Source organism: Mus caroli, chromosome X (genome assembly GCF_900094665.2).
Source record: "Mus caroli chromosome X, CAROLI_EIJ_v1.1, whole genome shotgun sequence".
Lineage (NCBI taxonomy): Eukaryota > Metazoa > Chordata > Mammalia > Rodentia > Muridae > Mus > Mus caroli.
Genome location: NC_034589.1, coordinates 16,893,530 through 16,911,391, shown reverse-complemented (window position 1 = coordinate 16,911,391; position 17,862 = coordinate 16,893,530). Strand labels below are relative to the sequence as shown.

General features: G+C 37.0%; 1 protein-coding gene across 3 annotated transcripts in view; it reads right to left on the bottom strand.

Moving 5' to 3' along the window:
• Positions 1–17,862, bottom strand: part of Wdr44 (WD repeat domain 44) — a 112,118-nt gene that overhangs the window by 42,086 nt on the left and 52,170 nt on the right. For all 3 annotated transcript variants that reach the window (XM_021152997.2, XM_021152999.1, XM_029473407.1), the window contains 5 exons: positions 11,977–12,051; positions 4,958–5,603; positions 3,784–3,914; positions 2,726–2,821; positions 432–568 (listed from right to left, as the gene is read on the bottom strand). In XM_021152997.2, coding sequence (XP_021008656.1) covers positions 432–568; positions 2,726–2,821; positions 3,784–3,914; positions 4,958–5,603; positions 11,977–12,051 — 1,085 coding nt within the window. The remainder of the gene's footprint in view (positions 1–431; positions 569–2,725; positions 2,822–3,783; positions 3,915–4,957; positions 5,604–11,976; positions 12,052–17,862) is intronic.

Here is a 17,862-nt window from a genome sequence, read left to right as displayed (position 1 = left end):
TAACTTGTAGATAGCTTTTTCTTAGTCCATCAGAATCAGCATATATTAAATTTAATAAAAGTACTTGCTTTTCTAGAACTTATTCCTTATACTGCATTACATAACAAAGATCAGGAAGTTTTAGAAGACTAAGAGGTACTCACACTTGGCTTTTTAATCTTAATTTATTGTTTTAATACTGTCCCCAGCATAAATCATTTTAAAAGACAAGAAACTAAAGAGTATGAGATTAAAGATTTAGAATAATCTCTTCAAATAACTATATATCTATAACAGAGATAAAAGGTAAAGAATATATAGCTAAACTAAATTTATTTTTTGATTAAAATAGAAAGTTTAGTTTAACTAAATAGGGACAGTTGTAGTTCACAAACCTAAATAATCACTACCTCACTGCAATACTGTAAATGTTAAATGACCTTAAGTCATACCTTACATATTCCTTTGTCCTTCTCATGATGTGCAGAGTGAGAGGATTAATACCTGTTGGCAACTTCTCTTCAGCAAGACTTAAAGGTATTTCTTCTCCAGTATCCAGGTTCTTAATCATGACACTGGCTAAAATTTCCTGGATGTAAAAAGAAAAAAAAATCAACCTTAATTTTCCTTTAAGATTATTTTGAATTGTGTGCATGCATGTATGTGCATATATGTGGGCACTGTGCAGAGGCAAGAGGTGTTGGCTATCCTGGACCTGGAGTGAGTCATCTGATCTGGATACTGGGACATGAACTTAGGACTTCTAGAAGAGCAGTAAGTGCTCTTAACTGTTGAGCCACCTCTCCAGCTTTTAATTATATGTTTTGAGTCTACAAACTCCTGAAAATTTTAAGTTAAGGATGTTCTGGATAGTCAACACTGGGTGCAATAATTTCCACTGAGATATAATTCTCCTAACACAAACTATAATCCCTTAAAATATGCAATTCGATGCTTTATAATATAGTCATGGTTCTTAATTTATCATTAAATTATAACATTTGATTACTCACAAAAGAAACCAGTTGTCAATCGCATTTAATTTTTTTTAGTCTAGTAATTACTATATCTATTTTTTTATTCCAATGATTTGTCTATTTAAGACATTTCACAAATTCAATCATATAATATATGTATAATATACACATGGATACATATATCTTTTTGTAGCTGGATTCTTTCAAATTTCATGTTATATTTAAGGCTTATCCAAATATCAATACTATATTCCTTTGAATTGCTGAAAACATACTGCTGAATGGGCATACTACATTTATTTAAGGATTCATCCATCCGTGATACATGTTTGGGCTGTATCTACTTTTGACAATTATGAACAATGTTGCTTTGACTATCTGTGCACATTTTTGTGTGGATATGTTTTTATTTAGCTTTAGTATATAAATAGAAACAGAACTGCTGGGTCATGGTAACACTGATTAGCATTTTGAGAAAACGCTAAACTGTTTTCCAAAGTATAATTTAAAAAATGTGTTATTTTATTTTAATGTATTTGAGAAAGGGCCTAGCTAGGTTGTCAGGATGAAATCAAACTAATGACCTGCTATGCTTAGCCTTCAAAGTACTGAAATTATTGTTTACCACCCTGGCTGGCTTCCTAAAAATTCCTACTCTGTTTTAAACCTTCATTCTGAATAAACTGGCCAATAAATGCATCCTAATTTGATTTTGTATGTGGTGTTTTGCCTGCATGTATGTCTGTGTACTACATTTGCATAATTCCTGTGAAGGCCAACACAGGCCATTAGATCCCCTGAAAGTAAAGTTACAGACAGTTGTAAGCTAACATTTGAGTTCTGACACTAAAATCTACGTCCTTTAGAAGCACAACTCTTAACTGCCGAGCCATCTTTCCAGCTATTCACTCGAAATTTTAAAGGTAAGAAACCATTGTCAGATAGTAGCTCAGTAAAGAAAATGACCTGGTAGTCAAAGCTGATGCGATGGCCCGAGTTCAGTCACATATAAGAGATCCAAGTATTAAAACTTGCCCTCTAAGGCAGAGGCAGGTGGATTTCTGAGTTCGAGGCCAGCCTGGTCTACAGAGTGAGTTCCAGGACAGCCAGGACTACAAAGAGAAACCCTGTCTCGAAAAAAGCAAAACAAAACAAACAAACAAAAAAAAACAAAAACAAAACAAAACAAAAAAACAGAAAGTTACCAGGCTGGCCTTGAACTTACTCTACAAGTCAGATAGGTCTGGACCATGTAATCTTCATACCTCATCTTCCTATGTGCTGCCATCACAGTCCTGCTTTGTTATCAGCCCATCTTGAATTTTACTTTAATATATGTATTCCACTGATCATCTTTGTGAAATGGCAAGTATCCATCAGAGATTCAAACTTCAATATAAAAATAAAATCTCAAACCTAAGATAATTTAATTTTTAATGATTTTGCCCTAAGAGTAATTTATTATATATGACAATAACTAAACAAGTTCAATGTTCCTGGTACTGAAATAATGTTCAAAAAATGGAAATGCTGATTTTCTGGACTTAGTCATTATACACTGTACTGACATATCAAACCCATAAATATGTACAAATGTGAAATGTCAATTAAAATAGAGTAAATTATTACAGTAACATGAAACATCAGTGTGTTAACAATTTTTAAGTGTAGTTTAGGAGCATTATGTACACTTAAAGTTCTATGTAACCAACACCATGATCAATCTCTAGTCATTTTCTCCTTATGATTTTTACATTTTATGTTTTTACCTCATCAGTAAGCTCTCTCCCAGAGTTGGATCTAGGTCTCTGAGGGCCCATCACTTCACCTGCTACTGTCTGCACATCAGGTGCTTTTCCGTTTTCCTAAAATTATAATTGTATAAACAGACAGACTGAAACAATTTCTATACATTTTAATTATTCACTACTATGAGCACTTCTATAAAATTCCACAAATCAGATAAAAGAGCCTACTGAAAATTTAAAGGACAGATTTTAGTTCTTTATTATCCTCTGCATGCTGAAAGACATTAGACACCAAAACTACTGCTGTTCCTGAAATCATGCCTTAGTAGTATTACAAACAAATAAATGTTTTATTTGAACCTATCCAAAACAACAGTTCTCTATTAAGATTATAATTAATTCAGGCCATATGTGGATATTGCTAAAGAAGGGTTAGGACAAGTTCTGTTTATAAAAAAAATCTAGACAACAAATATGTTAAAAATTTTACATACAGTTGTCATTGCATGTTCTTCTACATTAAAAAAAAATATTTTAAAAAGGCAAACACAAAATTCTACAAAAACCAAGTTATTTATAACCTCTATTGTATTGCTATAAGATGATAATGTCACATTTCCAGGTTTGTTAACCCCCCTCACTTCAGCTACTCTATAAATTATCCAGAGTTCCAAAATTTGGCTGTGGTAAAATGCTATGCAGTATTTTTGTATAGCCAACAGCCTAGTACATGATGTTTTTATGTGTAGTAAAGGAAACTTATGGCATTAAACACAGCAGCAACTATTTTTATAAATACACACTTGGCATATAGTAGCACATTTTATTCTTGCAGAAAACCTTCAAGGTAGGCCATTTCCATCTGTTTTATCAGTGAGGCCTCTAAAAATCAGATGCTAAATAGCTAGCTAACCTCACTAAACTATTTAGTAGCCAAGCTAGACATGGAAGTAAAGTGGTCAGGTATTGGGAACAAAGAAATATTTTCCCTAGAGAAGAAAGATAGTTTCAATAATTATATCAGACAGTTATACAGAGTTTGAATTTTCCTATATCAAATATAACAGTAATTCACCAACCTGGGCAGTTACTATTTTATCTCCACTGGTAGCACTTGCTAAATCGAGAGAAGGCTGGGAATCTCTAACTGTATTCTCTGAAGCCATATTTGTAGTTAGCAGAGAATCAGATGTAATATTGTCTTTGGGTACTGAAATGATAATAAAACTAATAATAGTAATAACAAAAATGACAATGATATTTATAACAGAACAATAATATCAACAATTATATATATGTACACATGCGTATACACACACACACACATACACACACACACTCACTCACACATACCAAGTGCTTTTAACCTTTATTTAATTCTTGTAACAAGACTGTAAGAACAGTGTCTTTTTATTTTTAGAATAGAGTAGAGTGTATTCAGGGCATGGAGAAGGGAGGAGAAAGAGGGAGAGAGATGGGAGGAGAGGGAGAGAGATGGGAGGAGAGAGAGGGGGAGAGATGGGAGGAGAGAGAGGGAGAGAGATGGGAAGAGAAAGAGGGAGAGAGATGGGAAGAGAGAGAGAGGGAGAGAGAGATGAGAGGAGAGGGAGAAGGAGAGGGAGAGAGACTGGAGGAGAGGGAGAGGGAGAGGGAAGAGGGTCAGCCATGAGCATGTAGAGAGAGAGGGGGGAGGGGAAGTGGGGAGATCGGGAGCAGGAGCAAGAACAAGAGAATAAGAGCAAAAGAGTGGCTTTTATTACTTGTTTTCCTTATTGAAAAGCCATGGTTCAAGACTACAGTTCATACATTCAAAGATCTAGGATTTAAATGTATAAGTTTTTTAATTGCATTTTCTTTCCACCATTGCCATATAAATTCTTAGAATATAAAAGATATCAAAGTCTAGGGTTTGCCAAGATATTCAGTAACATTACTATAACTTATTACCTTTCACCTTTTGTCAACTTATTCAAGAAATAATTTATATAACCTAGCTATCTGTGTTTTTTCTTTAGCACAAACTGAAACAAAAGCAGAAAAGTTAGTTGAGAATCATGGCAAATGCCTATGCTTGGGAGGTATAGGCAGAAGGATCTCTGTAAGTTCAAGGGTAGCCTGGTCAACATAGTAAATTCCATGCTAGCCTGGATGACATTAAAAGATCCACTCTTACTTCTCCCCAACCAAAAGCAGAAACATTAAAGTTTCAAGTCTCATCTTTCCCAACCAAAGTATTTCTCTATTAATACTTGCCATCCAGATCAGGTGTTTTAAGAGCCTCAAACTCCAGTTCGCTTTTCTTTTTTCTTGGTGGTGGTGCAGGTCGAGATGGAGGTGGGGGTCTAGGAGGTGGGAAATTAGTTGGTGGGGGTGGACGCGCAGGAACAGGCTTCTTTGTACTGGCTACTATATCAGGTTCTGGAGTAAGGTGCCTTGGGGGTTTGGCAGGAGCCACTTCTTCCACAGCAGCAAAATCTGTATTAGATAAAGCGTCCAAGGATGCAGGATCTAGAACATCACCTTCTTTGACTTCCACTGCTTCCTTGTTCAATGTTTCAGCTTCTAGTCCAGAAACATCAAGCTGCTCACCTGAACTTACTTCAGTTAAATTATCAGTTTCATCTACTGTCTTCTCACTTTTCTCACAGGTCTCATCAGAAGGAAAACATTTTTGTGTTTCTAGTTCAGTTTCTTCAGCTACATTCTGACTTTCTGCCTTTTCGGCATCTTGTTGTAGTTCATGCTCTATGGCTAATAGTCCAGGTATGTTACTAAAGTCTGTCCCAGCCACAGAAGGACCTGCAGTAGCCTCATCAGAAAGTCCTTTTCCTTTGGAGTCCAAAGAGTCATCTTCCAATTGTAGTACTTTCTGACTTTCCTCAATAATACTTTCAATTATCTAATGAAAGGTTAAAAAGCAGTTTTAAAAATAATGAAGCTATTTACAATAACAAAATAATAGATAATTCAGCACGTGTCAGGCAATGTCTATAACATTTCACTGAATTTAATCTTTACAATAACCTATATGAGGTTTCACTTCTAATTTTATCATTTGACATATGAAGGAACTAAAGTATACATGGACCATGTGATTTGCCCTAAGTTTTAGAGTGAGACAGTAATAAAAGGAGCATAAATCCTGAAAGTTTGCTTTTAGAATCTATACTCTTAAACACTATAATAGAGAATCTATGTTAATATAGTCACAAAAATTCAGTCAACCTTGTAAGGTGCAGTCATATATCTTTTCATCAAGACTCCAAATGTCAAGAGTTCATTTACATAGCACTGCCACACTAGCTGCAACAACTCCCTGATATCTCTAGTTAACAAAATCCACCTAGGATAAGAATTCAGTTTGTTTCAGTCTGAATTCAAGAGTATAGGAGGCAAGCCTCTTGAACAATTATAAGTAAGGTTTCATTCCTGACTGAGGACAAACCTATGAAAAGAGCTCAAATGTTAGCCCACATTGCTCCTACTCCATTTCTCATGTCTAAGAGAAAAAATACACACAGGTGATCTATATCCTTAAGTAATATTTAGAAGAAAATATATCTTCTACCCAGTCTTTTAAACAATTTATTAATTTTATTTTATGTACATTGGTGTTTTCCCTGCATATATGTCTGTGTGAGAGTGTTGGATCCCCTGGAACAATAGTTACTGACTATTGTGAGCTGCCATGTGAGTGTTGGCAATTGAACCCAGCATGCCTCTGGGACATCTCTCCAGCGTGCCTCTTCTACCCAGTGTTGTCCTTACTAATGCATTAAATCCCCTGATCTATTCATCCTTCTAATGTGCCAACCATGGATAATTTCTACTTTTTCAATTCCCCAGGTCCACTAAGTTAACAGAGTAGTCCCAGACCTATCCTGATAGAACTGATAATTACTGTTGTTCAGTAAGATTCACCTTGATATCCCAGAATATTATAAGTAATAGTTTTTCTCTGTCTTAAAAGTTTTAGCAGTAGAAATTACCTCATTTTTACCACATATAATATTAACTAAGGCTCAAAATGTTTATCAGATTAGGTGTTTAATCAACATGGATGATTTTAGGGATAACAAAAGTCATAAGGAATAAACAACAAGTGTGAAAATGAATAAAATGGGTCAGTGTAGAAGAGGGGGTGGAGAGCCGGGCATGGTGGCGCACACCTTTATTCCCAGCACTTTGGAGGCAGAGGCAGGCGGATTTCTGAGTTCAAGACCAGCCTGGTCTACAGAGTGAGTTCCAGGACAGCCAGGGCTACACAGAGAAACCCTGTCTCGAAGAAAAAAAAAAAGAGTGAGTGGAGAAAAATCTAATAGCCAGAAGCAGTAAATGACTACAAGGAAGCTAACTTCAGGATATAGCAGGGCAACTGAAGTATGAACTCACAGTGCTTGTGACACCATGCATAAGACCTGTGCAAACTCAAGTCAGACCAGTTCCTAGCATGAAGAGAGGCTGTGGGTACAAAGCTCCACCCACCCCCACACAGAAGCTACTGGCAACTGATGGCTATGTGGAGAGGGAGGATCAGTTTTCTCTAAGAGTGTGGCCCCAGGTAAGCTGATCATGTTCCAATGGAAAACCACACATCCAAAAATATATGAGCAACAAAAATAGGATTTAATAGTTTTGTTTAAAATAGAAGACAAAGTTTAAGAGGAAAAGGGGGATACATTTGGGAGGAGTTAGGGAGGAATAAATACTTTGAAAGCATATGCAAGTCTCAAAGAACTAATAATTTTTTAAAGACTGGCTAAAATGTAGATATAAACTAAGCTGGGTACAATATAATTTTTAAAAAGCCTGGTAGCTACCTAGTATTTACTAGACCCTGGGTTTGATCGTTAGTACCAGGAGAAAAGGGAGGCAGGTTTGGATGTAAATGGAAAAAAAAATTTAAAAATGTGGTACAAAGCTCCACCCACCCCCGAGAGAAAGATAACATAATAAAGTTTGAATGTTATAAAAAAAAAAAAGGAAAGAAAAGAAAGCCTACAGTGTGTCACATCCAATATATATAACAGAGGTCTCATTAGATAGCTGGATTATCTCTTTTACAGATGAAGAATTCTGAGGTCAAATCATTAGGAAATTAGCCCAAATGCCCCATAATTAGTAAAATGAAAGACAAAACTTGAAATTCCACAAAATATGTTGGATAGCGAAAAAAGAATACTTAATTCTTAGCAAAGGATGATATGAAATAGAAGTAGTAAGATTTAAAACAAGTTTGCAAATAAGAGAATGATAATGGAAAAGGAGGGTTTTCAGGCTTCTTAGTGTCCTATGTCTATGTACAGAATAAAACAAGGGGATGCTATTGGCCACAATAAGAGCAAGGTTATTATAAAGGTTTGACGTGATCACTGTGTGTAAGAGAAAGGTCAGTACTGTGAGAGTAAGGGGTCAAAAGGAAGTTGAAAATCATGTCTTTCCTAATCTGTTCTAGTCTCACTCTTCTCTGATTTTACTATTCACTATAGCATGAATAATATGATACACAGATTAAACAGGCTGGCTCTGCATAGTCACTTTACTCACACAAGACCATCACTTCCATCAGACACATTTTTATCCTGTTGATGATAGACTCCTACCATATCTATTTATGGTGCCAAACACTGTCATGTTCTATGGATTTGGAAGCAAGGAAAGGGGTAAAAGAGAAAACAGAACTAAAAGCAACAAAGATAATGATACCAGTGTAGTTTAAACATCAAAAGCTCACTGCTTTCTAGGTGGTTATATATACTTTAGTATGACACAGGCATTCTCAATACATACACATAATTACTCTTCAAATGTTCTGCACATTCCCCATCTCAGAGCCATTGGTAACGACCTTCCTCTTTTATCTCTGTGCACTAAAATCTTATCTATTTATCAAAAATCAGCTTACATGCTATGTTTCCCATGAATTTACCTCTGTGCCGGCCATCAAATAGAAGATAGTTTCCTTTGAGGTACTTAAGATACTTTGTAATTTAGTTCAGCATTTATTACATTTATTTTCATCCAATTTCTATATTTTCTTTTTGGCATGTAGTTGTATAAGGGCTGGTCTCAAATTCCTGATATAGCTGTAGAGGACCCTGAATTTTTCTGATTCTCTTGCCTCCACAACCCAAATGCTGGGGTTACAAGCTTGTTTCCACCATGTCTGGTTATAGTTATTCAAATTCCTCTACTAAAATGTAAGGTACTTACAGGCAGAGTAGTTAGTGTTATACTCCTATAGTCTTTATTATTAACTATTAGTGAATGCTTAATTCATCTGAAAAAGGCTAGAACTTTAAAAGAGTATTAAGTCTCACTTTATGTCCCAGAGACTTTTCTCACTGCTTTTCCAGTTTCTATTTAAACTCTATTTCAAATCACCTTTTAGGTATTAACTATAGACAGGATAAATTATAAGCAGGAAACTGCTTTTTTTTTAGGGAGAAATTAAAAATTGGAGTGGTGATAAACATTATTCCTAGCACTTGAGTAACTGAAACAGCAGGATGAGGGAAAACGTGGCAAAAGTTAAACAAGTTTCAACAATAAAGATGGCTAAATGCAATTTAAAATGTTTGGCAGAAGAATATTAATGATTATATAAATATGAAGGACATATAGACATGGTAACAATAAAATTTCTTCTGGGTAGTGATGGTGCACACATTTAGGCAGATTTCTGTGAGTTTGAGGCCAGCCTGGTCTACAGAGCGAGTTCTACGACAGCCAAAGCTACACAGAGAAATCCTGTCTCAAAAACACCAAAACAGAACAAAAGCCAAAGCAAAAAGAAAGAGAAAAAGAAAACAAACAAAAACCACACCAGAATAAAATGTAGAATATAAAATTCTATCTACAATGTTACTGGGAAGAAAATAAATGTATACAAATGGTTGAGAATCAAGATTGAATCATTAAGAAAGAAAGAAAGAAAGAAAGAAAGAAAGAAAGAAAAAGAAAAAAGAAAAACCAAAGAAACTGTTCTACTGTAGAATTGTGAGGTTTTGTTTCTATTTTTAAAAACAGTTCCATTTCTGTTCTATATGTTAATACATAAGAATAGCTCTTCTCCCTCAAGAATCTTTTCTCTTCTATAGAAAAAAGTATGATCCGGGTTATAATTCACTGTACTGTTTTTGCACATTTTATAAGGGTAGACCAGCAGTTCTCCATTGACAGCAATTTTGCCCCCCAATCCATACCATATATGTAGTGATATTTGGAGACATTTTCGGCAGTCATGACTAAAGGATGATGAGAACACTATTGGTGTCAAGGTAGGCAGCAGAATTCTAAAATGTATATGATAGTGGCTACTTCCCTTCACAACAATGAATGTGAAGAGTGCTATGGATGGAGAAACTGCAAAATGGAGAATAAGCTGTTTTGCTGGACTCTAGAAACTTAACTGGCTAGAATAATGCCCGTGGACCAGAACAACACTCAAAACTTAGATAAGAAAATTAATACAAATATCTTTTCCTTTAGATGTTACACTGCTACTACAAACTACTACAAATAGCCCATTTTACAATGCTTTTGTTTTTCTTTCCTTCATTGTAAAATAATATTTATTTATTTGCAAACCAAACGCTGTCCCCGCTTCCTGCCCCCCACCCCTCACAGAGTCCTCTGAGAAATGACTAAGACAGATGCAGATACTTATAGCCAACCATTGGACTAGACAGGGACCTCTATGGAAGGGTTAGGGGAAAAGGACTGAAGGAGCTGAAAGGGACAGCAACCCCACAGGAAGACCAACAGTATCAACAAACCCAGACCCCAGCAAGCTCCCAAAGACTAAGACACCAACCAAGAGCATACATGGGATAGTCTGTGGACCCTGCAACACATATAGCAGGAGACTGCCTTTTCTGTCCTCTGTGGGAGAGGATATGCCTAATCCTGTAGAGACTTGATGCCCCAGGGAAGTGGGGTGGAGGGGGAAGGACCCTCTCAGAGGTGAAGGGAAGGGAGAAAGTATGAAGAAGTCTGGAAATGGGGACTGGCAGGGGGACAACATTTGGGATGTAAATAAATAAAATAATTAATTTTAAATAGGAATATTAAAAAATAATAAAATAAAACATAATTATTTACTTATTTATTTGCATTCCAAACGATGAGCCTCTCCCAGTCCCCTCTTCACAGTCCCTCTTTCCCTTCTCCTTCACTTCTCAGAGGGTGACCCGCCCTGAGTATCCCCCCAATGCTTTTTTAAAAGTTGTGTGTATGTGTGCACTACATGCAGAAATCAGCTAATGATACCCTGTACCTTCCTCCATCACTCTACCTTATTCATTTAAGACAGGGTTTGTTGCTGAGCCTGAAGTTTGCCTCCTTGCTTATAGGCCAGAAAACTCTATTGACCTCAACCTGTGTCCATCCTTGCACTCCTAAACATAAGCATGTACAGCCATGACTAACATTTTTTATATAGGTTCTGGGTATTTGAACTCAGGTCCTCATGCTTAAACAGTTAAGTGTTATTGCCCACTGAGACATCTCCCAAACTCCCAAATCTATATATCTCTTTTGTGAACTAACTTCTAGAGATTCACAGGACTGATTATTTAAAAGATATTATAGACACTATCAGCATAAGGTGTTCCTGGTACCTCTGACTCCTAAAGATATCATAATTTGCTACAATGAGCCTTTCAATATCTGTATTTTGTTGTTATTTTTAGATGTGCCTAACTATGCCTATCTGTCCTGGAGCTTGACATGTAGATCAGGCTGACCTCAAACTAATAGAGATCAGGCTACCTCTAACTCCCAAGTGCTGGGATTAAAAGTATGCAGCACCACATCTCATCAGCTTCGGTAAATTTTACTAGTAAACTCAAGATTAGGAAAGCCTAAATCAGTAACTATAACCATATTTTGCTGTTGGTGTTACTGTTTTGATTTTTTGAGACAGAATCTCCCTTTGTAGGCCTGGCTGATCTGGAACTTACTAGGAAGGTTACAGAAATTCTCCCACTTGCTAAGATTAAAGGCTTGTGCCATAGTATTTAGCAGCCATATTAAACAAACAAACAAACAAACAACTGTTTCAAGGATGAATTACCAAGTACAGATGATGATATGACTTCTATAAAGGCCAATGTCACTTGTACCATAAAGCTGACAAATACAAAAACATTTCCTAAAACAATTAGTATATGTAGAATAGTATGCTCAGACAATACAGAAACCATCCTATTTTAAATGTATCATATAAATTTGATGTCCTCTACAAACTAAAGTTGACATATCTTTCAAACCTTTTTAGATACATCTTGTCTCAATTCTTGTACAGGGGACTCATTTCCAGCTTGGTTTGCTGTATTCTCTGTTTCCTGTTGAAAGGAAGAGAAAACCAAATGATGACATTCTTTATTTAAAAGTTTGCTCAAAAGGGGTTAAGGGGGGGGGGATATAGCATTAATAAAGCAAAGATAACGTGAGAATGTGCCTCAAAACCTAAAATAATAAAGTAATAATACTCATCACAGCAAATAAATATAAAAGGTACACACAGATGGTATGGAACTGTGATTTGCATTAAATAAATAATAATCAGCAAATTTATAACTTTTCACATTTAATATGTTAAAAATTGAACCTAACATTTAGCAAAGAAGGTTTATTTTTATTTAATATGTTAGTGTTCTGCCCACATGGGTGAGTGTGCAGGCATATGTATATTCCTAGAATATAAGCTGATCAGTCTGTATAATGTTTCTACTGTGTATATATTTTCATGGCTGACTACTTGGTATTGGAAAACCAACTGGTACTCTTCTCTAGGGAAGAATATTTGTCCCATTTTCAGCATTTCTTAGTTTACTACAGTTCTTTTTTTGAGACAGGGTTGCTCTGTGTAGCCCTGGCTGTCCTGGAACTCACTCTATAGACCAGGCTGGCCTCGAACTCAGAAATACGCCTGCCTCTGCCTCCCAAGTGCTGGGATTAAAGGTGTGTGTTACCACGCCCGGCTCTACTGCAGTTCTTTATGTAGGGCAAAGCCTTGTGGAAAAGGAAGTATTTTTTAAAAAATGTATTCATTTATTTATTTACCTGTTTTAAAAGTTTGTATATAACTGTTTTGTCTGCATGTGTGTGTGTATATATGTATATATGCATATATATGTATATATATATATATACACACACACTGTGTACATGCATGATTCCCTAGAACGGGAAGACTAATGGCTATAAGCTGTCATATGTATGCTGGAAATCAAATTTGGGTTCACTGTGAGAACAAGCACTCTTAGCCACTGAGCCATCTTTATAGCTCCAGATTAGCACTCACTAATAACTAGGTATTAGCCAAAAAAAGTACAGAATACCCAGGATACTGTCCACAGAATTCAAAAAGGTCAACAAGCTGAAGGACCCAAGTGAAGACACCTCAGTCGCACTTGGAAGGGAGAAAAAAAAAAATCACAGGAGGTGGGGTAGGGACCTAGGTGGGAATGGGGGCAGGGAGGAGAAGAGGGGAACATGATCAGGTATTGGGTTGGGGAAAGGGACTGAAGCCCTGAGGGTCAGCAGAAAGAATGGAAACAGGCAACCTAGAGAGGTAGGAAGTGGGGGGACCCCTTCAGAATGTACCAGAGACCTGGGAGGTGAGAGACTCTCAGGACTCAAAGGGAGGGACCTTAGATGAAGTGCCCTACAGTGTGGAGAGGGAACATGTAGAGCCCACCTGCAGCAGAAAGACAGGACATCAAGTTAGGGATGGGGTTGCCATCCCACAGTCACATCTCAGACCTATAACTGTTCCTGTCTGAAAGAACTGCAGGGACAAAATAGCGAAGAGCCTGAAGAAAAGGAGGTCCAGTGACAGGCCCTAAGTGGGATCCAGCTTAAGGGGAGGTCCCAAGGCCTGACACTGTTACTGAGGCTATGGAGTGATCACAAAAAGGGACCTATCATGACTGCCCCCTGAAAGACCCAAGAGACAGCTGAAAGAGTCAGATGCAGATATTTACACCCAACCAATGGACAGAAACTGGTGACCTCCATGGTTGAATTAGGGAAAAGCTGGGAGAAGCTGAGCTGAGGGTGACCCTGTAGGAAGACCAGCAATCTCAATTAACCTGGACTCCCAAGATCTCTCAGACATTGAGCCACCAACCAGGCAGCATACACCAGCTGATATGAGGCCCCCAACACATATTCAGCAGAGGACTGCTGGGTCTGGGTTCAACCAAAGAAGATGAACCTAACCCTCAAGAGACTAGATGAACCTAACCCTCAAGGAGTAGGGAAGTCTGGTGGGGTGGGGTTTGGGGGTGGGGACATCCTTATGGAACGAAGGGGAGGGAGAGGAGGTATGGGATGTGGAAAAGTCAGAGGGTGGACCAGGAGGGGGACAAAATCTGGAGTGTAAAAAAAAAGATTAATTAAAATTTTAAAAAAGATCTAATCAAAACTTAGTAAACAGAACTTGAACGAAGATGGAGAATATTTGAAAGATCATCTTTAATAATTACCACATAAGAAAGCACTGTCAGTCCTATCAATTTTAAGTATTTTAGTTCAATTATCTTCTAAATGTTTATTATCTAGAAAATCAAAAGCATTTTACAACATAATTTAATGGAAAATGTTCTCATTTAAACTAAGTAAAAATACACATGAAAACTTCCTAGGCCACAATTTGATTTGTTTACACTAATATTTACAAAGATCCTAGGTTAATAACCTTATACTGACAAAAACTGCTAGGTAGTTTAGATTTCTATTTTATATGGCTTAGCAATACTCTTTTGGACTTTGAACTTACAGGTAGCAAGCTGATATGTCAAAAGTTAAAAGAGGTCATGTGGTACCAGCCAAAAGACTGGTAAAACTCCAGAAAACGGAGTTAATCAAATGCTTCTTAGTAAATCCTAAGTATATATAAGTCAATTTTATTTTTCACTGGGAGAAAATCACTGTAGTTCACTATATATAGACTTAGATTCTTCTGATAACATATTAGGCTGGGAGGATAAGACAATGGAAGTAAAGCATGTGAAAGGACAACCACAGTATCTTCAGTATCTTCTTCTTATGGGGTAGGGTTATTCATTACTGAAACATAAAACTTACTAAGTCCCAGCTTTCTCAATATCATGCCATTCCTCTAATACCTATGTATCACAGTATCAGAAACATGCTTTCATAAAAGGCACAATTCATGATTCATGATTAGTCATCCATGCAGATATTATGCTCCACTTGTGCTGACTAATAGAGTTGCTTATACTTTCCCCATGGTCTTTAATTATATTACTGAACATTGTACTTTTAATGTGCTACTCCCAGTTCATACATTAAATCTGTTCTATTTTTCTCTCCCAGGAATATCCATGTGGCCTCCACCTAGTCCCTTTCTCTATACCTAATTTCTCTATGGCTACAGATTGCAGCTTGGTTATCATTTATGTAATGGCTAATATCCACATATAAGTATATATATAACATATTTATATTTATGGACTAGATTACTTCATGTAATGTACCCATTCAGCATGATTGGGCAGGGACGGAAGGATCAGGTGGTATTGGGGGAAAGAGATGTGGTTGAGGGAGGGAATGAAGGGAGAAACAGCTAGAATTGGGGTGCATTTGGTGTTATGGAAACCTAGTGCAGTGGAGACTTCCTAAAAACATATGAAGGCAATCCTAATGAAGCTTCCAAATAATGAGGGAAAGAGGTCCAACTAGCCATCTTTTGTCAGCAAAGAAAGCTTCTAGTAGCAAGACTTGATTATATCTGATTGAGTTGTTGCCCATCAAAATCCCCAAGCAGCTCAGGCTGTTGCCACAATAGATTACCCTCCATAAACTGACAGCAAGTCCCCATCGCTGAAGAAAACACCCACACAACTCACTGAACACAGAGAGGTCAACCTGGTCCCTACAGAGAACCTTCACCCCTGCCTTCTAGCGTTTTTGTTTTTTTTGTTTTTTTTTTTAATAGGAAGGTACTCTGCAGGTTACCAAAAATGGAACATAGACGCAAACACAGCCAAAAAACCTTTGTTCTACAATACTGCCCTGCCAGCAAATTATGTTAGAGAAATGGTGGCACAAAGCTTGTGGGAATAACCAACCAATGTTTCATTTGACTTAAGGTCCACTCCATGAAATGAACCTTATATTCAACACTTCTTGGGTGATCAAGAGACATAAGCCTAGGTTAAAACCAAATAATCCTGGTTTTAAAAGTAGTGATAAAATGACTCCCAATGATATTCTGTTATACTCATAAACCAGTGCCTTATTCAGACACCATCAGAGAACCCTTCCTCTTTCAGCAGATGGAAATAAATTCAGAGATCCACGGCCACATATTATGTGGAGAGAAAGGCCTTACGACCCACATCTCCAAATGGGATGTCTCCATCAAATCCCTCCATTCAAGGCTCAGGAAATACCATAAAAGAGAAATGAGAACAAGTGTAAGAGCTAGGAGATGGAGGACACCAGGAGAACAAGGCCCTTTAAATCAACTGTGCATAGCTCATATGAACTCAGAGAGACTGAAGCAGCAAGCTCTGAGCATGCATGAGTTGGTACCATGTTCTTTGTTTACATATTATAGCTTTCAGTTTACTGTTCTTATGGGAATCCTGAGTGAGTGAATGAGTGGGTCTCTGATTCTTTTGCCTACTCTTGGGCTCTTTTCCTTCTGTTGAATTGCCTTGTCAACATCTGTGTGATGGTCTTGGTTTTATCTTATATTTTATTTTGTTATGTTTTGTTGTCATCTCATAGAAGTCTATATTTTCTAATGAGAGCCAAAAAGGGAGTGGATCCACATATTAGGAGGTAGGGAGAACTAGAAGAAGTAGAGGGAGGGGAAATTGTAATCAGAATAAATTGTATGTGAAAGAATCTATTTTCAATAAAAGAATGCACAAAAAAGGTTTGTGAAAACTCATTTTCACAAATAATTTATACAAAACTGACTGCTTCATGCTCCCAGAAATATTTGTTATTTCTGTGTTATCTATGAAAGAACATTAAGCTAAGAGACAGTTATGGTAACTCACAACTGGAACCTCAGTATTTCAGAAGCTAAAGCACAGGATTTGATGGCAGTACCAACCCAGCCTGACTACACAATTAAGTTCTTGGGTGGACACAGAATATTGAGCTACAAATAGTAGAAATATAAAAAGAAATTCAGAAAAGACATCATGAAGTTTAAGGTCAGCAGGAAAGGGTACATGGGAGGTTTGGCGAGGAAAGTGAGAAATACTGTAATAATAATCTCAAAATTAAAACATGATAAAAAGTAAACCCAGAATTCTGTTGACTACCAGTTTTTATTAGTAATGAGATTAAAGTTACAAAAACTTTCATGCACTTTCTGCTAAGAAAATAAAGAAGAAACAATTCTTAATAGCTATCATATTCACCCATCCATTCCTTTCAATTTTATTTTCATTGTCTCCTTGTCAGAGGCAATTTCAAATCAAATCTCAAATTCAAAGTTACCTTGGGCTACACAGTCAGACCTTGTAACAAACAAACAAACAAACACAAAACACAAGAGAAACATGATCCAGAAAAATTATGACATACAAAAGTGTGGTATATTTACACAATGGAGTCCTACTCAGCTATTAAAAACTATGAATTCGACTTTGCTCTCTAGTGACTGTCTAAGTCAGGACCAGCCAGGAGCACACAAGGTGAAAAGACCAATGGAGCAGCTGGGACAGGGCCCTTCCGTCCTCCATCTGCACCCAGGAGTTGGGGCTGTTTCTCAGACCTCTGTGCACTGGTCCTACCAGGGAAGAGCTGGTCTCCCAGGAGTGTTGACACAGGCTCACAGGCACAAAGGAGGGACAAGTTCAAGCCAGAGACAGCAAGAGATAACCAGATGGCAAAAGGCAAGTGCCTTTCAGAATACAAGAATACAATATCAACAGAATACAAGGCTACATAGCATCATCAGAACCCATTTCTCCCACAACAGCAAGTCCTGTACAATCTCATACTACCAGAAAGGCAAGATTTGAATTTAAAATTACATCTCATGATGCTGACAGAAGATTTTAAGAAGGACATTAATAAGTCCCTTAAAGAAATATAGGAGATTATCCAAAGTACCTCTGGTGGAATAACCATGCCTGACCTAAAGCTTTACTACAGAGCAA